We start from the raw sequence: 16970 nt of genomic DNA, 5'->3' as shown, positions 1-16970 counted from the left end.
GATACTATGTATTTCAATGTCGCGTTTTGATTCTATCATGAAACGTTTCAAACAGAAGTAAAGATCTGCCATTTCATTTGCGCAGCTACCAGTTAGGATTAAGATTAGAAAAGGGACGGGACTCATGCCCCACGGCACCGCAGTCACAAGATACTTATTGTGCCTTCCCCTTTTTTGGATAGACGATTTTTTGCGCCACTATCTCTATAAGGTTTCATAGCGTAATCGCTCAATTGCAACGCAATCAAACAGCAAATGAGAGGCCGCTTCTTCCTCTTCCTGACACAATCTTCACAATGGTTCCAAGTTAATAAGCTCTAAGCTGCCAGTTAAGTTTCCACTGAGAGAGAACTGTGCTATCCAGATCTATACGAATCTTGGCTACCCAGTTCGTTTCGCTTTTTATCAGCACTCAATACTGACCCTTCAACAGCCAAAAAATTTATGGATTGCAGATAAAATTGACATTGTTTTAGCGAACCACTGGCCAATTCTAGTAGTTCATCATTGTCAATCTCATTTGAATGTACACATTTTAGGAAATTTCTATATAGAAACACTAATATTTATAATGGGTTTTGTTTCTATTAAGTCAATCCCTTTGTAATCAATCATCAATCTACCGTTGATTTTAATCACAAGTAAGATATTTACTTTTGAAATTTTCAAAGTTATTCCTATTTATTCTTTGCTAACTCTGAACTCAGTCAGAAACATTGGGTTTTCTTATAAGACCCAATAAGACTTTACATAAGAAATCTCATTTCTTTGAAACTACTTAGCTTTCTTTCATCTTAATTGTAAAATCAACTAAGAGAGAACACAATTTCTAACGATATTCTGAATTACACTCAATCTGAAACGCAATAGACACTTATAAAATGAATCGCTGATATTGTACAGTTCTTTCTGTGATATTAAATTTATGATTATGACCCATAACTTATTACTAATCAAGTAATTAACTAGATTAATTTAAAAATGAAAAGTAGTGTGTGCGTAATTTTATCTCTAATTAACAGCGAATAGCAGACGTTTAAACAAGTGAATGGATGTTCAAGGGCTACAATTTCTGTTTTCTTATACTTAACCAGTTACCGAAGAAGTTACCTCATTAAAAATAAGCAAGGAAAATAAAATTCATTGAAAAGCAAGAATAAGGAGTAGAAAAATTTATTGACAATTGAAATATTAATTTATGATATTAAACTACTTAGATAGATTTATCTAGAAACTTAAACCTTCTAGAAAACAAAATCACATGTTTACATTAAAATTGTTAGGTAGGTTACATTATACTAAATCTAGGTTTTATTTGTGTGGAGGTGTTCCATGATGGCTTTCAAAATTCAGAAGAAATAGGTGGATCCAGAATGAGAGTGTTACATTACCTAGAGCGGAGGAACAATGATAATTAAACCAAATGGCACCAACAATTTCGTATTTTCGCTCATTGGTATGTAGGTCACGTATATTTTGTTTCCTTTTGTTTCTAAAAATGAGTTCGTTTGAAATTAATGACATCTTGTTTTTAAGATAGTAAATCCGACTTTGAAGCATCGTTCATGAATAAGTAATGTAAAGTATGTTCCTCTACAAGTCCAATGCAACTAAGCTGGCTACTCTTTCTAGGAAAAAGTTATATTATTTATTTTTTCATTCATACTTTTTCTTGTTAGTATTTATTTTGTCATGTATCTCCAGTACTTTTATTAATACTGCCATGAATTACCAGAAGCTGCTGATGAAGGGTACCCAAAAATAGAGCATTAAAAGAAACGTTTTTTACAAAAATAAATACTTTTTGTGGCCATTGCCGAATATTCTTTCTCTTGTAATTTAAGTTCTGACTCATTTTGAATCATTTATGTGAAATTGTAATTAAATATTTTTCCCTTTTTCATACAACAAAACGTACAACTAACTTCTGCACTGCATAGTAAATAAAAATTTGCCTCTTGTAAAAAATCTTGGATATCATTTGGCTCAAATTATTTCATTTTCACCTCAAAAATATATATTATATATTGCTGCAAAAATAATGTGTTTTCCATCTTCAAAAGCTCGGAATGAAATCCTTCTTTTTTAAATTTGAATGTTGTAATATTTTAAACTACCGATTTCACAAAGACAAATAAAATTTTCTTGTTTCAGAAGAGTGTGGAGTGGTGGGGCGATGCGAAAACGGTGGTCCGACTCCTGGCAGTATGGTGGCTTCGGCCAAACACGGTGGAGGAGGCGGCATGAACGATGGCAGGGAAGAGAGAATGGCCCGTTATAAAGAGGAACGGCGAAGGCAGCTGGCTGCCCAGTTTGGGCCGAGAGAGGGTGTCGCTCCGACTAGTCCAACAGCCGCCAATATTAGAAGTACACGGGCTAGCCGTCTTAGAACACAAGCGAATTCAGGTAAAATTGTAGACTTACACATTACGATGCTGTTTTGGGGGTCCGTCTAGGGCTGATAATAAGTTGTTGTTTGATCCACACGGACCCTTATAGGATTCCTCACGGTGGACATTATGGTTTGAACATGCATTAAGTGTTTTAGAGTTTATGCCGGATCTCTTTTGTAGATTCATTTTGCCATCTAATAGTCATCACATGTATATTTAGATATGTATAGATATCTGTATGTATATTTAGTACATATTTTAAATATATAAAAACAACGGGAACATTTCAATATGAAGTTAACGAGTTTGGTGATAGAATTGGCTAGGATGTGCCAACAATTATGTTAATTAGTACATAATTGCGTGCAAACGAATGATGTTTCAAGTAGGCAAGGATAATTAAAATATTCAAGATTTAAATTTAAAATTTTCTTTTCCACTTCGAATTGAGTTTGATTAATATTATACGGACAACGCAGCATACTGACTAAATCTTTCATGTATTAAAAAAAAAGCAAATTCTAAATAAATTGCTATTAAGTAAATAAAAAGTAAATTTCTTTATTGAAATACAAAGGAATTTTTTTTTAAAGATCTTTCTTTGTTGAAGTGCGCCCATATCAATGAACTATACTGGAAGACAACAAAATGAAAATGAAATAATACGTATTTATTTCTAGAAAGCGTAAACCTTTATTCATACAATAAATGTTCTCGATACGGTGTAGAATAAGAAAGAAAAATTTAATAATAATAAATGATCGCGCATATTATTGATGCGTTTGAATTATCCATATGAAAAACGAAGTTTCATTGTTAAGGTAGCAAGAAAACGTGAGTCTTTTGTTGATAAGGCAGTTGTTCACATTCCCGGTCTTTATTTATTGTATAATCTCCATTCTGCAGATCTAATTTCAATTTTATGTATATTTTACCATCTTGGTTTCTATAATTTTGAAAACTATTTTTGTTCATTGAATAGAACCAGTGAAATGGAATTTGAATTTTTTTTTTTTTTTAAATAATTATTATTCTATTTTCTATTAAAAGCATAACTAGTAAAATACTTAATATTTTGCTGTAACCGCTTCTATTTATATTCTACCAATAAAACTAAAACTTAGTATTATCTGTAATTACACAGAACTGTAGTTATTCTGCAGTTAGTTAATGCTATTTAACGGTAGTAGGCGCGCAATCTAACATGTGAATGTTTTACTGATAATGTATATTAAACAACTTTTGCTTCATTAACCTACTTGTTTGAAACATGTATTTCTATTTAGTGATTATTATTGTTAAATACTAATTGTAATGGAACATCCATGTTTTACTTTATATAGTCACTTATAAATGGAATACTATTGTAATCGTGCTGATTATAATTTTCAGTTTTGCTGGAAGTACCCATTTTTAGGTCCGATTGTGAACCCGGCTATATACTTTTAAACAAAATCTATCAACTGCAAGTGTCACTTTACTGAATAGATTCCTCAATATTGTTAGAATTTTTTCAAAGACGGCTCTTCATAAATATCATTCCTTAAACTTAGAATACACAGCTCACTACGATTTAACTCTTTACCTGTTTCAATTAGAGTGTTTAAAAAAAAAAACACTTTCATGTCTCACCAACTTGCCTCCGCGTTGATTATATCTTTTAATTTAAAAACTTTCACAAAAAATATGACAGTGCATAGTGCTTATTGGCTTGCTTGTTTTTAGCTCTCCAGTTAAATTTGATCACGTAGAACAAAGCTTAGAACGGAGGCGGCTCTTTGTAAGTGAAGTTAGTGGTTTTGCTAAACCCAAGTAGTTGCCCATCAACTACTTTTGCAATCCTAGAGTTCTATCCTATGATAAGTATTTGGTTTATTAATATAATTGTTATTTGTGTTGTTGGGCCGGGGGATACCGCAGGAACAGATCTTTGAAAAAATGGATAGTCCATGTTGTTATTTTGTGTGTGATAGGAACCATTCACGCTTCTATAGGATGAAGGTTTCGGTTAAAATACCTAACAGGGGATTGGTCACTTTGCTCAATGATTGCTGTTTCCAGACTTCCCTAGAAACGAATCCAATAATTTTTCTAAGTTCTAATAGTTTCACCTGAGTTAGGATTAACTCCAAACTGCAGCTGAATTCTTCAAAAGACGTTTCTCTATCTAAGATACTCTTTTGGTTGAGGAAACGCCCTTTTCAATTATTATAAACCAGTTGAAAATTTTCAAAAAAATATGTAGGTTTAACATTTTTGTTTGTAGGCACTTCTATTGAACAGAGCTGTTCTAAGCTGCCCTCTATAGTACCGTTCTTTCCATTTCACAGGATGAAAAGCGGTCCAACAAATGTACATTTTCCATTTTCTTATAGTCTTTCTTAAGCATATCGAGGCGTATCTTTGTTAGAGGCGTTGTGAATATAATACATCTTCAGAATTTTAAAATTATTACTTTTGGCCAAACTGTTTTTTCAGTCCTTTGTTCTATCTCCTTAACAAAAACTTACAGTTTAAAATGTTAAGTATAAGGGTTGATTAAACGCCAAAAGGTACACAAATCAGCTAGTACCCAACATTTCATTGATATTATTTTAAGTAATTTTACTACATTAATTTTCATTAATATTTTTTTGAATTTATTAGATGTTTCACAGACCCTTATGCTGGCCATTTTAATCTACAAAATATTTGTTCAAGTAGAACACCATTTAACTTAGATTGACTGTAATAAGATAAATAAGATATGCATATTTTTATGACAGCTAACATAATTATTCCAGTATTTTACTATAAGTAAAATTAGAGGGACTACATTAAATTACAATTGAGAAATGAATAATTATTGTTGAATAATTTACTTGATATTACCTACGCGTTATTTGTGCTCACAAATACTTCGGAAAGACGAATTCTAGACTGAAATATTGTTTTAAATCCGTGATTCAAATTTAAATAGTAGCCGACTCTGCCTTTGTCTTTTTTTACTTTAACGTGCATGTACATACATACGATATATGTGACTATTCAGAATAAAGAGCATAAATCAGAAGAATAATTTGGAATAAAGCTAAAATAAAGTACCTATTTAATTACGAAAATATAATATACATTTTATCATAATTATAACAAAAAAATAAAATATTATGAATGAACAAAGGGAAGGGATTAGCTATGCGGTTAGCATATTGGATTCTCACGTGGAGGTTCCGGGTTCGAATCCAGCTGCTGACCCTTAGATTTTCTCTTTCTAAGAGCTTCATACAGCTCACTGTCCGGGTGATGGACAGAGTTGTCTGTAACGAGAGAACACTGTCCGGAGGCCGGCAGTGCACTGAAAAAAGCTCCGGGCGCCAATAACCTTGATGTTGACGCGACTTAAATCATAAAAGAAAATGAATGAACTGGCCAGCATAAGGGTCTGTGAAACATCTAATAAATTCAAAAAAATATTAATGAAAATTAATGTAGTAAAATTACTTAAAATAATATCAATGAAATGTTGGGTACTAGCTGATTTGTGTACCTTTTGGCGTTTAATCAACCCTTATACTTAACATTTTAAACTGTAAGTTTTTGTTAAGGAGATTTTTGTACCTTTTGGATAGATTTTCTTTTTTGTCTATCTTGCAAAGTTACATATCTGCTTTTCAGATTTTATTAAAATTGGGAATAATAAATTTAATTTTATCATTATAACCTGAAAAGGTGTTAAGTCGGAGTTACTACCACTGGACAGATCTTTTTAAAGAATGATTATAGTTGCGGTCCCCAAACCATCCTCAATAACAATTTTTTTGAGAAAGCGTTTTGAATAAAATAGGAAGGTAATTTGTACGTAAATAGCAAAATTAAACTGCGATTTCAGTACTTCCCTTTAAGAGGAGTAAGAAAAATAAACTGCGATTACAGTACTTCTCCCTAAAAGGCAAAGAGGCAAAGATTTTGAATCGAACTACAATTCATTGATGAAAATCGGTTCACTCATTGAAAATTTTAACGATTGCAATACTTCCTCTTAGTAGGTGTAAGAGCATGATGGCACTTCACAGCCACGTAGAGGAGCTTTAACCACTTCTTCTTACTAAATTTTATCAAAATCGGACTAAGCGTTATAGAAATATTGGTAATAATAGTTTTAGAAAGGGCCTTACTTGGGTGGGGCAAACTCCCCTCCTTTTGAGGCACAGCGTCGAGACTTTTAAAGTGCAAATCTGTACAAAATTTCGATTCGAATGACACTTTATTCATGAAAATCGGTTTACGTTTCGATAATTTGAAACGATTGCTATACTTCCCCTTAACAAGTGTAAGAGCAGATCGTCGCTTTAATGTTACGTAGGGGAGCCCTAACCCTGTCATCCTACCAAATTTTATCAAAATCGGGCTAAGATTTACAGAGTAATTAATGATAATAATTTTGGAGGGGGCCTCACATAAAAGGGGCTAACTCCTCTCCCATTCCATGTACAGCGTCGCGACCCCCAAAAGGCACATCTACATAAAATTCCGAATCGAATGACATCTCATTCATGAAAATCGGTTCACGCGTTTAGGCGCTACGTTGTTTACAAAAAAGGTAACAACAACAAGAAGAACAAGAAGAACAAGAACAAGAACATTTTTTGAAAATGCCGTTTTTGCTCATTTTGAGCATCTTTTTTCTCAATATCTATCAAATCTAGGTTGTTGCAAAAAAATTACAGTCATAAAGGAGGATTTGCCCTATATTTTAAAGAAAATTTGGGAATTTTATCTTTTATAGAAAAAGAGAAAAAAATTGTCAAAGTTGGGTGTTTTTAAACCTAACGCTTTTTCGTGCAGTTTTTGATGATCAACCCTTATACAACTGTCCTACCGGACAGTTTTAATACGGTGTGTCTGCGTGCTTTTTCAAACAATGGTGTAATATTTATAATAATTAATAAAGATTTTTGAACAAACCTGTAATAATAAAGTTGTTGTATGTTTATTTTTTAATTTTAAACATTCTTTTGTGTTTAATTGTTCATTCATGAAAATCAGATTACCCATCGATAATTTGAAACGATTGCAATACTTTCCCTTAGTAGAGTAAGAGCAAGATGGCACTCGCAAATTTTATCAAATTCGGGCCAAGGTTTACCGAGTTAATAATGATAATTTTAGAGTGGCTTAACTTAGGTGAGGCAAACTCCCCTCCTTGACTATCTTCTTATCATTTTCCAAAATATTCTAAACCATTAAAAGTCTATTCTGTAAAGTTTCTATTCTGGTTTACAGGTTTTGTCAACATTTGGGATAAGCAATAGTTTTATGCACTGTACTTTAATACTTTATATTATTATTATACCAAGTTAGTGGAAGGTATCTCAAATCAAATTAGTATCAAATTAGTGAGTAGAAGATAAAGACTAAAGAAAAGTTAGGGAGGAATATTGCCAAGTTGTTATGAAGAAAATGCAGACTGGGAAAAGTTATGGGGGATTAGTGAACAACTAGCCGGAAGGTGTAGAATGAAAATAAAAAAATGTTATAAGTTATGTGGGAATGGTAACAAATTGGAGGTAAGAAAATGGATATTGAGAGAAATGTTATGGGATGAAATGATGAATGATTTCACATCCCATGAAGAGGTACAGTAAAAAGAAAATTGTGATTACATTACCTTCTAGTAAGAGCGGTGAGATAAATTGTGATTACATTGCTTCCTCTGAGGGATTTAAGAGAAGTAGAGCTCTGATCGCAATAACCTCTTCCAAAGAGGGAAAGAAAAGTTATCTACAATTAAAGTTCTTCATCCTAAAATTTAAACTGCAATAACGGCATGATTGCAATACATCCCCTTTGTAGGTGTGAGATCAGAAGGCACTTAAGTGTAACGCACTCTAAATTCTTCTTCTTGCGAAATTTAATCAAAAACGGGTGAAAATTCACAGTGTTATTAAAATGATTAATAATAATATATTAGTTTGAGGCGGTATTATTTACGTAAGAAAAGTTCCCACAGAAAGTATATAATGTGTCGAGACCCTCAAAAGTCATTACTACATTAATTCTCATTCTAATGGCGCTCTATTCATGAAAATCAATTCACGCGTTGATGATTTGTAACGTTTGCAATACTTCCCTTTAGTAGATGTTAGAGCGTGATGGCACTTTAATGTCACGTAGGAAAGCTTCAACTACCCCTACATGCTAAATTTTATCAAAATCTGGCTCAAATTTTCAGAGTTATTATTAGTAATAATAGTTTTACAGTGGCCCTTACGCGCGTGGGGCGAACTCCCCTTCCAAAGATGCCCTCTAAAATTTAAATCTACATAAAATTTGGAAAATAATGACACTTCATTCACGAAAAGCGGTTCTATAGCGACGACCGATTAAAACGATTGCAAAACTTCCCCTTAGTAGGTGTAAGAGCAGAACGTCGCTTTAGTGGTACGTAGGGGAGCCCGAACCCTTTCACCCTCCCAAATTTTATCAAAATCGGGCCAAGATTTACAGAGTAATTAGTAATAATAATTTTAGAGGGGCCCTTACATAAAGGGGGCTAACTCCTCTCCCATTCGATGTACAGCGCCAAGACCCCCAAAAGGCACATCTACATAAAATTCCGAATCGAATGAAACCTCATTCATGAAAATCAGTTCGCGCGTTTAGGCGCTACGTTGTTTACAAAAAAGGTAACAACAACAACAAGAAGAAGAAGAAGAAGAACAAGAACAAGAACAAGAACAAGAACATTTTTTGAAAAAGCCGTTTTTGCTCATTTTCGGCAACTTTTTTCTCGAAACCTATTAGATCTGGGTTGTTGCAAAAAAATTACAGTCATAAAGGAGGGTTTGCCCTTTATTTTAAAGAAAATTTGGGAATTTTATCTTTTATAGAAAAAGAGAAAAAAATTGTCAAAGTTGGGTGTTTTTCAACGTTACGCTTTTACGTGCAGTTTTTGATGATCAACCCTTATACAACTGTCCTACCGGACAGTTTTAATACCTACACTAAGATGAACTGATTCCAATTTTTCATTCTTGTTACCAAAATAAACTAGTAATTTTGAATCTTAATTGATTACTTTAAATATTTCCTGTTAAATTTATTCTTTATAATCCTATATTTAATTTTTGGGGTTTCGTAGTAATAGATAACCTCATCTTATAAATAATTTTATGTATAATTTTTTATTTTATTTTATAAATTCAAGTGATAAGCTGTTTAATGATTTATTTATTTAATTGTTTCAGAATCATTTAAGAATAATAAGGACCCACCAAAAGAGGTAAATTTATAATTTTTATATTCGCAAACTAACTATAAATAAGAAAGGTAAACTAGATTAAAGATAAATCTTATGTGATAACTGAAAGGTCCCTATCATACCACAGTTTATAGAAATACATTTCTTCCAAATGTAAAATTTGTTCTAAAATGGTCATCAGGTCAGAAAATTATTGTGAACATGCTGCAAAAAGAAGGTGTTTACTACTAAAATAAATGTGTTACTTTTGAAGGAAAAGTGACGCCACAGCTTCCCCAATACCAATACCAATGTTCTCTAAAAAATTTCCATCCAAAGTGATGAGCTTAACAAGCGTATATTTTGATAAATTCAAAGTAAACTCTTTGCTAACTCTCCAGAAAATAATCCTGTTATAAAATTGAATTTATAAGAAACTTTTCCTCTATCTTAGGTAAAAAAAAAACTTGATCTGATTTAAAATGAGATCTTCTTCCAAAATTTTAAAAATGAAAAATGTTCAAAATGAAACTTTTGCGTGATTGTTCGATTTAAATCGATATGCTAAAGTAGGTATTTATGAGTGTTTAATCGTTATACAAACCGTAATAAATCTTTGTAGTTGGTACTAAGTTTAGAACACCAGCGCTACATATTTTTAGGTCAAGAAGAGTAGGAGGAAAATATGTGTCAGTGCATTAATCGTGTTAGTTATTATAAATATTTAAAAGTAGAGAAATGCTAAAAGTTCGTAAACAATATCTTTTCAAGAATAAGGTTAGAAATCGCGCCTTGTTTAAAACTCCAGAATATGTAACAGAGTGGATTGTTTGAAGAAAATTGTTCAATTTGTGTTAAAATAATTGCCAACAGAAAACTCTTATGAGGTGTGCACATGGATCGCTCTTTCTTTTTCTCATTCTCTCTCTCTCTTATTCACAGCTTTCTTATTGCGATCGTATCTAATTTTCGCAACTGTTATTACAAAATACGTGATCAGCTAATCTGATAATGAAAAATTGTTTTATAGCGCCTTTGGCTGAGCGTGCTTGATTTGTTCTATGGAAATGTTCAGTTTCGATGCCATTACTACATCCACGTTTTGGGCCAAAATTTGTCAACCAATATACAGTATTTTTGCTTTCCATAACTAAGGAGAATCCTCGCATAAATCTGAGTCAGAACATTCCCGATTTTTTTTTATAATGTGTTCCTAATTTTAAGTCGTTTTGACAAAATTTACGTGTATATAATTTATGTAATTTGATGGCGTAATAATTGCAATAGAGGAAGTCCTGTTAGTGTTCATACCATAATTTTTTTTGTAATGTAAATCTTATCATGTTTATCAGTATTAGTCATCCATTGCCATCGAAGTTGTAGAAGCCTTCCAGAATGCGCCCTCACTTAAACAAAATATGTAAAAAAAAATATTTAAAAAGTTGTTTAGTTCAGTGAGCGCCAATTACCGTATTATAATTAACATTATAAATAACTGTTATAATTAACTGCCCTATTTTTTGAAAGTGTGCTACATTATTTTGGCGCTAACAAACAGATAATGGAAGCCCCTTCCCTCTTGTAGATCACTTTTCCTTTTGAGAACCAATTTGTTATTATGAAAACTTTCATATTCGTAGACAATTAGCGTTTTTGTTTTTAACCTGTACAATTTAACCTTGGTTATTTTGACGTTTTAGCCGTTGTATGGTTACATTTAACTTTAATTGCAATTTTTATTACCTTCTTTTCCAGATTGATGAAATTTTAATGAGCACATTGAGTACATTTCAGTTTAAATTTAATTTATAAAATGTGCTTCATTTTATTGTTTATTATAGTTTATAGGTGCACCCAAAATTTTGTTTGGAGAGGCCTTTAGAATGAGAAGTAACTGCCTAATTTTTTTTTATTTTAAAACTATTCTTTCGAGGATACAATCTAATTACTTTCTCGATGAAGTGTTTGTGAAAATTTTGTGTGATAATTAAGTAATTTCTTTAAACCTTTAACTTTGCGTTGTTCACCTACGGTTCCATGACGGAGAAGAGGTGGAAACAGAGGCCATAAATCCAGGAAAACTGGCCAGACTATTGTAGGAGATTGCAATACATTGTGCTGCTAAGGTTGTAAAAGAAAGATAATCAATTCCAGAGTCATATTTTTACATACATACACTCTAATGGACTTACAAGTAAATATGAAATAGTGTGAGACTTGCCAGAACAGATATTCTGATGAGTGTGCCTGTGCATTCAGTACGAAAGCGTGATAAAACGGAGGAGTTCCCGTGGTCAAGGACCTGTCCCATGCACGGCAACGCCGAAGAAGTGTAGCCACCAAGAGTTGTTGGCCCCTCAGTAGTGGGTGAAAACATAATGCTAGAGGTAGGCGAGAAAAAAGTTCATTATTAGTCTTTCGCGTAAGTTTACAACAGCATTATTGGTACAAGGCAGGCCATTCGAACAATTGTAGTCCTTCTGAAGGTCCATTCCAGACAGAATAAAACCATACTCAGTCAATCTGTCGGACAGATATTTAGATTTGACTGGAAGAAGAACCGCACAATAAATATTGAGTGAATGCAGACAGTGGGAAGGTATTTGTGTGGCTATAAGTTTCAACACTTTTGGCGAAGGACAACTCTCTTGCCATCACGCTTTGGCACAGGAATCTCTCCACAAAGTCGGATCAAACAGCACCAACTAGAGCGTGACACAACAGTTCCACTGGAATGCGTTGGCGTTGCTATCCCTTGGAATCTTATGTAACTCCACACTTATGTCCAATTTCTAGATTAGAGAATTAGTTTACAAGCAGATGGATTCATTCTCCCACAAAGATGTTCGTAAAGTTGAATAATATTGCCTTAGAGTTGGAATTTCCTAAAAATGAATGTAGTCTTTGTCAAAATTACATTTTTTTTTTTTTTTTACATAGTTTATTGGAGGAAAACGTACTATTTTTTCTTATATTCGTGAGTTTATCTCTTAACCCTCACCCCTGCGTGTGTGTCTAATTATAACCTTCCCATATCCTTTTTTAGATTAATGCTTAAAAAAATTGCCTTAATGTGCAAACAGTTTTTTTTAAAATAATCTTATACGCCGTTATGGCGAGGTAAATTGCCTTTCACAACTTTCCGTTAAGATAAATCGACATTTACCATTTTAGTAACAAATTTCAAGGAAAGGAAAGTTATAGTGATAGTTCTAAATTACAAATAAGTTTGGAAGGAAATTCTGTGAAGAAATAAACTGTGGTGCGAACATCTATTTCATTTTCTCTAGTCTGTTCTCAAGGTTTTTTCCCCTACATCGAATTATTATTTAATGATAATTGGCTTCAATACATGTTCGCTGTTACAAAAAAAGACCAGAGGAAAGCTTCATCTTACCATCAATAAGATTTCTAGAAATTAGCCATCGTTTTAACTAAAGCTTAAGGAAGCTTTTCCGAGGCGCTTCATCAGGTAATCATTGTATTGATTTATGTGCATTGAAAAAGGGTCAGGGCGTCAAAGACCTCAGAAACTTGAGGCGCCTTAAATTAAAATGAATAAAAAAAAAGGATAAGTATTAAACTAAGTACCGCAATAAAACCTAGTTGTAAAATTGTAAGTACAATTAAAGGTGTGAAGGAATTAATATTTATAAGCATATAGATAATTATGGAAGCGCCAGCTAATAGAAAAAAACGGTTACCAAGAAAGAGGAAGCCTACAAGATAAAAAGGAGAGTGTGCCATTTAAGGCAATTACCTTGACTAAGCGCATAACGGGGGTAGTGGTAAACTTGTTTCTAACTACTTTTACTTGATTATTACTACCTATATTAGGTAAGAAAGATTCTCACTTCGCCGTCTTTCACCTAGTTCTATTTCTTAGCTGGATAAAAAAAATAAAACTTGATAGTCTTAGAGGTCTTTCTGTAAATTTGGTTGAATAATATATTGAGATGTAAACGAGATAAATGGTATATAAATATTTTGCCATTGGTGAATGCATAATTTTAAATTTTAGCTTCCTGAGTGATAACCTGCTTCCTTACACTTACTTATATAATATAATGCTAGCTTTTTGCTGGGTGTTGTGCATGGATGCTTTGAATCACTTAGTTTATACAACTCAATTTAAATTTAAAATTATATAAAAACAAATGCTTACAAAGTATTTCATAAACTTCAAGCCTCTATAAAAGAGAGTTTTATCATACTTTTAATGGACGCTAGGACCTCTTCAAACAAAAAACAATGCGAGCGTTCTGAGCCTATAAAGGTCCTTATCCCCCCACCCCCCAAAAATCCTCCAAGTTCGCTGATCCTACTTCGGTCTCAATTCAATAGCTGTGATTGTCACTGACTTTTAACTGGCCGAGATCTTCCCATAATATTTATCCAGTACCTAATATCTTATATCTGGCCTCCAGGAAGCGAAAACAGTAATGATTCACAGACTTTCGCACCCTATCTGCGTATTCAGGTACCCATCCACTGTGGCATGCCCAGACGTAACCGCTACCAGAATTCTTAAATACTTCTTTCCTGAATCCAACAAGTACGTACCTTGCAGGGTCTTAGATTGAATTTTTTCTATTAATCTCTTGATATATTTCAGTCTTTTACCACCGTCCATTGCCTCGTATTATCTCAGCCTTCACCGGGAAATTGCCGGGGAAGGTACGGGCCCATTAGATAATGTAGTCCCTTGCTAGTTCACCTGGTTCTTAGATATCTTCAATCTATGCATCTCTAATGATCTAGAAGAGAGTCTAACCATTCGCCTCTAAATTTTACTACTAACTTAGGTCTCAACAACGTTTAGCTAATGCCTTCAAGAGTTATATCTAGATTGTAATTTTTAGATTATATGTGTATAGAAAGTTTCAAATGTCGCAAGGCTTTCTCCTACTCCAATTTTATTAGTGATATTCTGAGAAATTTCAGAAATGGCATTTTAGAGGCAACCGCAAATATCTCCTTTCCCAGAAAAATAAATTTTGTAAAAAAATTTCAAGTAAAACGATTATAAGAATTTATAATTTGATCGTTTTTGAAGAAAATCACGGAAAACAGAAAAAAAATATCATGAAATCCCCATCTGAAAAATTGTTTTTTCCCCACTTTGTACAAGATCAGATGTTCTTTTATTTAACTACACAATTTATCTTTATCTTTAATTTATTAGGTTTTTTAAAAAATGATCATGAAAATGTTTATAAAAATTCCAAAAATGGCACTAGAGGATTTTCTTTATAGTTTTCAATAAAAAAAAAGTTTAAAACAAAATTTTTACTGGTTTGGGTTTACTTTTTCAGGCAAATTCCAACACCAAAAAATAGTAATACTATCTAAGCACGTAAGTGAATAGAGAGGTAACCCGGATTTAGGTGTGTCACATCTTTCAGAAGAGGCAAGTGGTAGATACTATTTTGCGAAGTTGCGGTTGTTGGTAAGGTGTTTGATGTGAGCGAATTCTGTCCTCTTATATAAATTTAATCATCATCTTAAATTGTGACCCAGTTTAAAAGGAATTTCTATTGCATAGTGGATAACATAATAAGGAAGGTGTGTCTCCCACGTACATATTTATTTATTGATATTATTATTCCTTTTACTTCACAACTTTATGTTTGAATGGAAAGACGAATTCCTTTAATATCCGATAGATGTCGTTTGAAAATTGGAATCCTCGAGAATAAACTCCAATATAAATATTTTACAACTCCATGGCTCCATGTTCGAACAACAAAAGTAATTCTGAAAGTTTTTATTTGTCCTAGGCAAATTTTCTCCATGAACATTTAGTCGAGCTGCTTTTATAGAAACTTTATAGAAATGTTCGCGGAATGGCCTATAAAGACGTCAGGGAATAAGTTATGGCGGTGTTCACGCTTCAAAATTGGCAGGAAGTTGTTCAACCAAAAATGGAAGACCAACAATTTCTATGATCAATAAGATATCCTGAAAGTGCTACCTGTCTCTATGATAAAAATCGATAAGAAATCGTCCTGGAATTTTTCTTATTTCATAAAACTTAGTCATCGCTGAAAAAGAAGAAGCGATTTTCGACCATTGAATAAATTACTGATGTTGAATCAAGAAATCTTCTTTTCTGAAATGGAAACAACTTTAGAAAATATTTTACAGGAAAGGAGAATCTCTCTAGAAGATTAAACTAAGTTTTGCCATCTTGGTCATACATATTTCCGTTAAAGTGGCCCCGCTACTAGTCTGACATATACATACAGTTATTTTCCTCAACAGACAACGCCCTTTAACCAGAGTAGTAAAACTCTCTAGTCGACTTTTCTTCTGTTAGTCTTCAGCGCGCCTATCAGAAAAATTCTTGGTTATAAATTCAGTTAAATTTGAACCATTTTTCAATGGCCTGGAAGGTAATTTTGGCATGTCAAAGTTACGAGATGGCTAGATATCCTCTCATGATTACAAAATATGAATTCATATTGCTGGTTTTAATTCTGTATACAGCTAGGTTCAATGGGAGTATAATACATTTTTTATATCGAATCATAGGAGAACACTAAAATGAAAATGGGAATGAATAAAGAAGAAAATAGATTCTCCTCGGTTAACGTCATAAAATATTTAGTCGAGGGCGAACTAAAAAAAGAGCGTCACGTAAAAAGCTAAACCTTAAAAGCACGATCTCATGCATAGCATAGAATAGTTCTAGCAGATGGAAATGGTATTGCTTTTCTTTTGGTCTTTTTTTGTCTGATTTTAATTTAATCGCTTCGTACAAGTTGGTTGTATTTTTCACAAACAATTTTTTATTACACACTAAAGGCTTAAACGAGATAAAAATTATATTCCATTACTATACAACAACACGTAAATTAAATTCAAGTATGAATAAACTTATTTCAGTAATTGAAGATCTTGGAAAATTAGTAAGAACAAGAATTAATAGTGACTTTTTGATTACTCGTGTACTAATTACCAAATTATTGGGACTTGCTATATCTGTCTTCAGATACAATTTACTTAACTTTCCTTTAAAATAATGCATTTATAGTTTTCAAGTCAAAATAGTTCATTTAATTTTTATAATATGTAAAAAGAATAAGAACATGTATTTAGACTGGACCACCATTTTTCTGGTCTGCAACTAATATTATTATTATCCGGCTATTTACGATTATCGCATCAATATTTAGCAGGACTATATTTATTGGTGTTCCGATACCTTCTTTGGAGGTAGAGGAGTGGATGGGCAACAATGGAGCCATCCGTTCATGCAGTCTAATCTAAATATATATTGTAAATGAAATTGTCAATCTGAATCAGACTCGTACAGTGGTCAAAAAAAGTATTCATACACTAAGTTTTCTTACTTT

The 16970-nt window shown here is 32.7% G+C and overlaps 1 protein-coding gene across 10 annotated transcripts in view; it reads left to right on the top strand.

Annotated features, from left to right (window-relative positions):
- LOC141450661 (uncharacterized) overlaps window positions 1-16970 on the top strand; it is a 249567-nt gene that overhangs the window by 141201 nt on the left and 91396 nt on the right. For 9 of the 10 annotated variants that reach the window (XM_074121292.1, XM_074121283.1, XM_074121334.1 and 6 more), the window contains 2 exons: window positions 2155-2406; window positions 9620-9654. In XM_074121292.1, coding sequence (XP_073977393.1) covers window positions 2155-2406; window positions 9620-9654 — 287 coding nt within the window. Of the gene's footprint in view, window positions 1-1301; window positions 1457-2154; window positions 2407-9619; window positions 9655-16970 lie in introns of those variants that run through there. The other variant, XM_074121356.1, reaches the window with a different exon arrangement.

Source organism: Rhodnius prolixus, unplaced genomic scaffold, assembly GCF_049639745.1.
Source record: "Rhodnius prolixus isolate KJV_2025 unplaced genomic scaffold, Rpr scaffold_1, whole genome shotgun sequence".
In the NCBI taxonomy this organism is placed as follows: Eukaryota; Metazoa; Arthropoda; class Insecta; order Hemiptera; family Reduviidae; genus Rhodnius; species Rhodnius prolixus.
The sequence above is the reverse complement of the archived record's forward strand: the minus strand, read 5'-3'. Positions and strand labels throughout refer to the sequence as shown.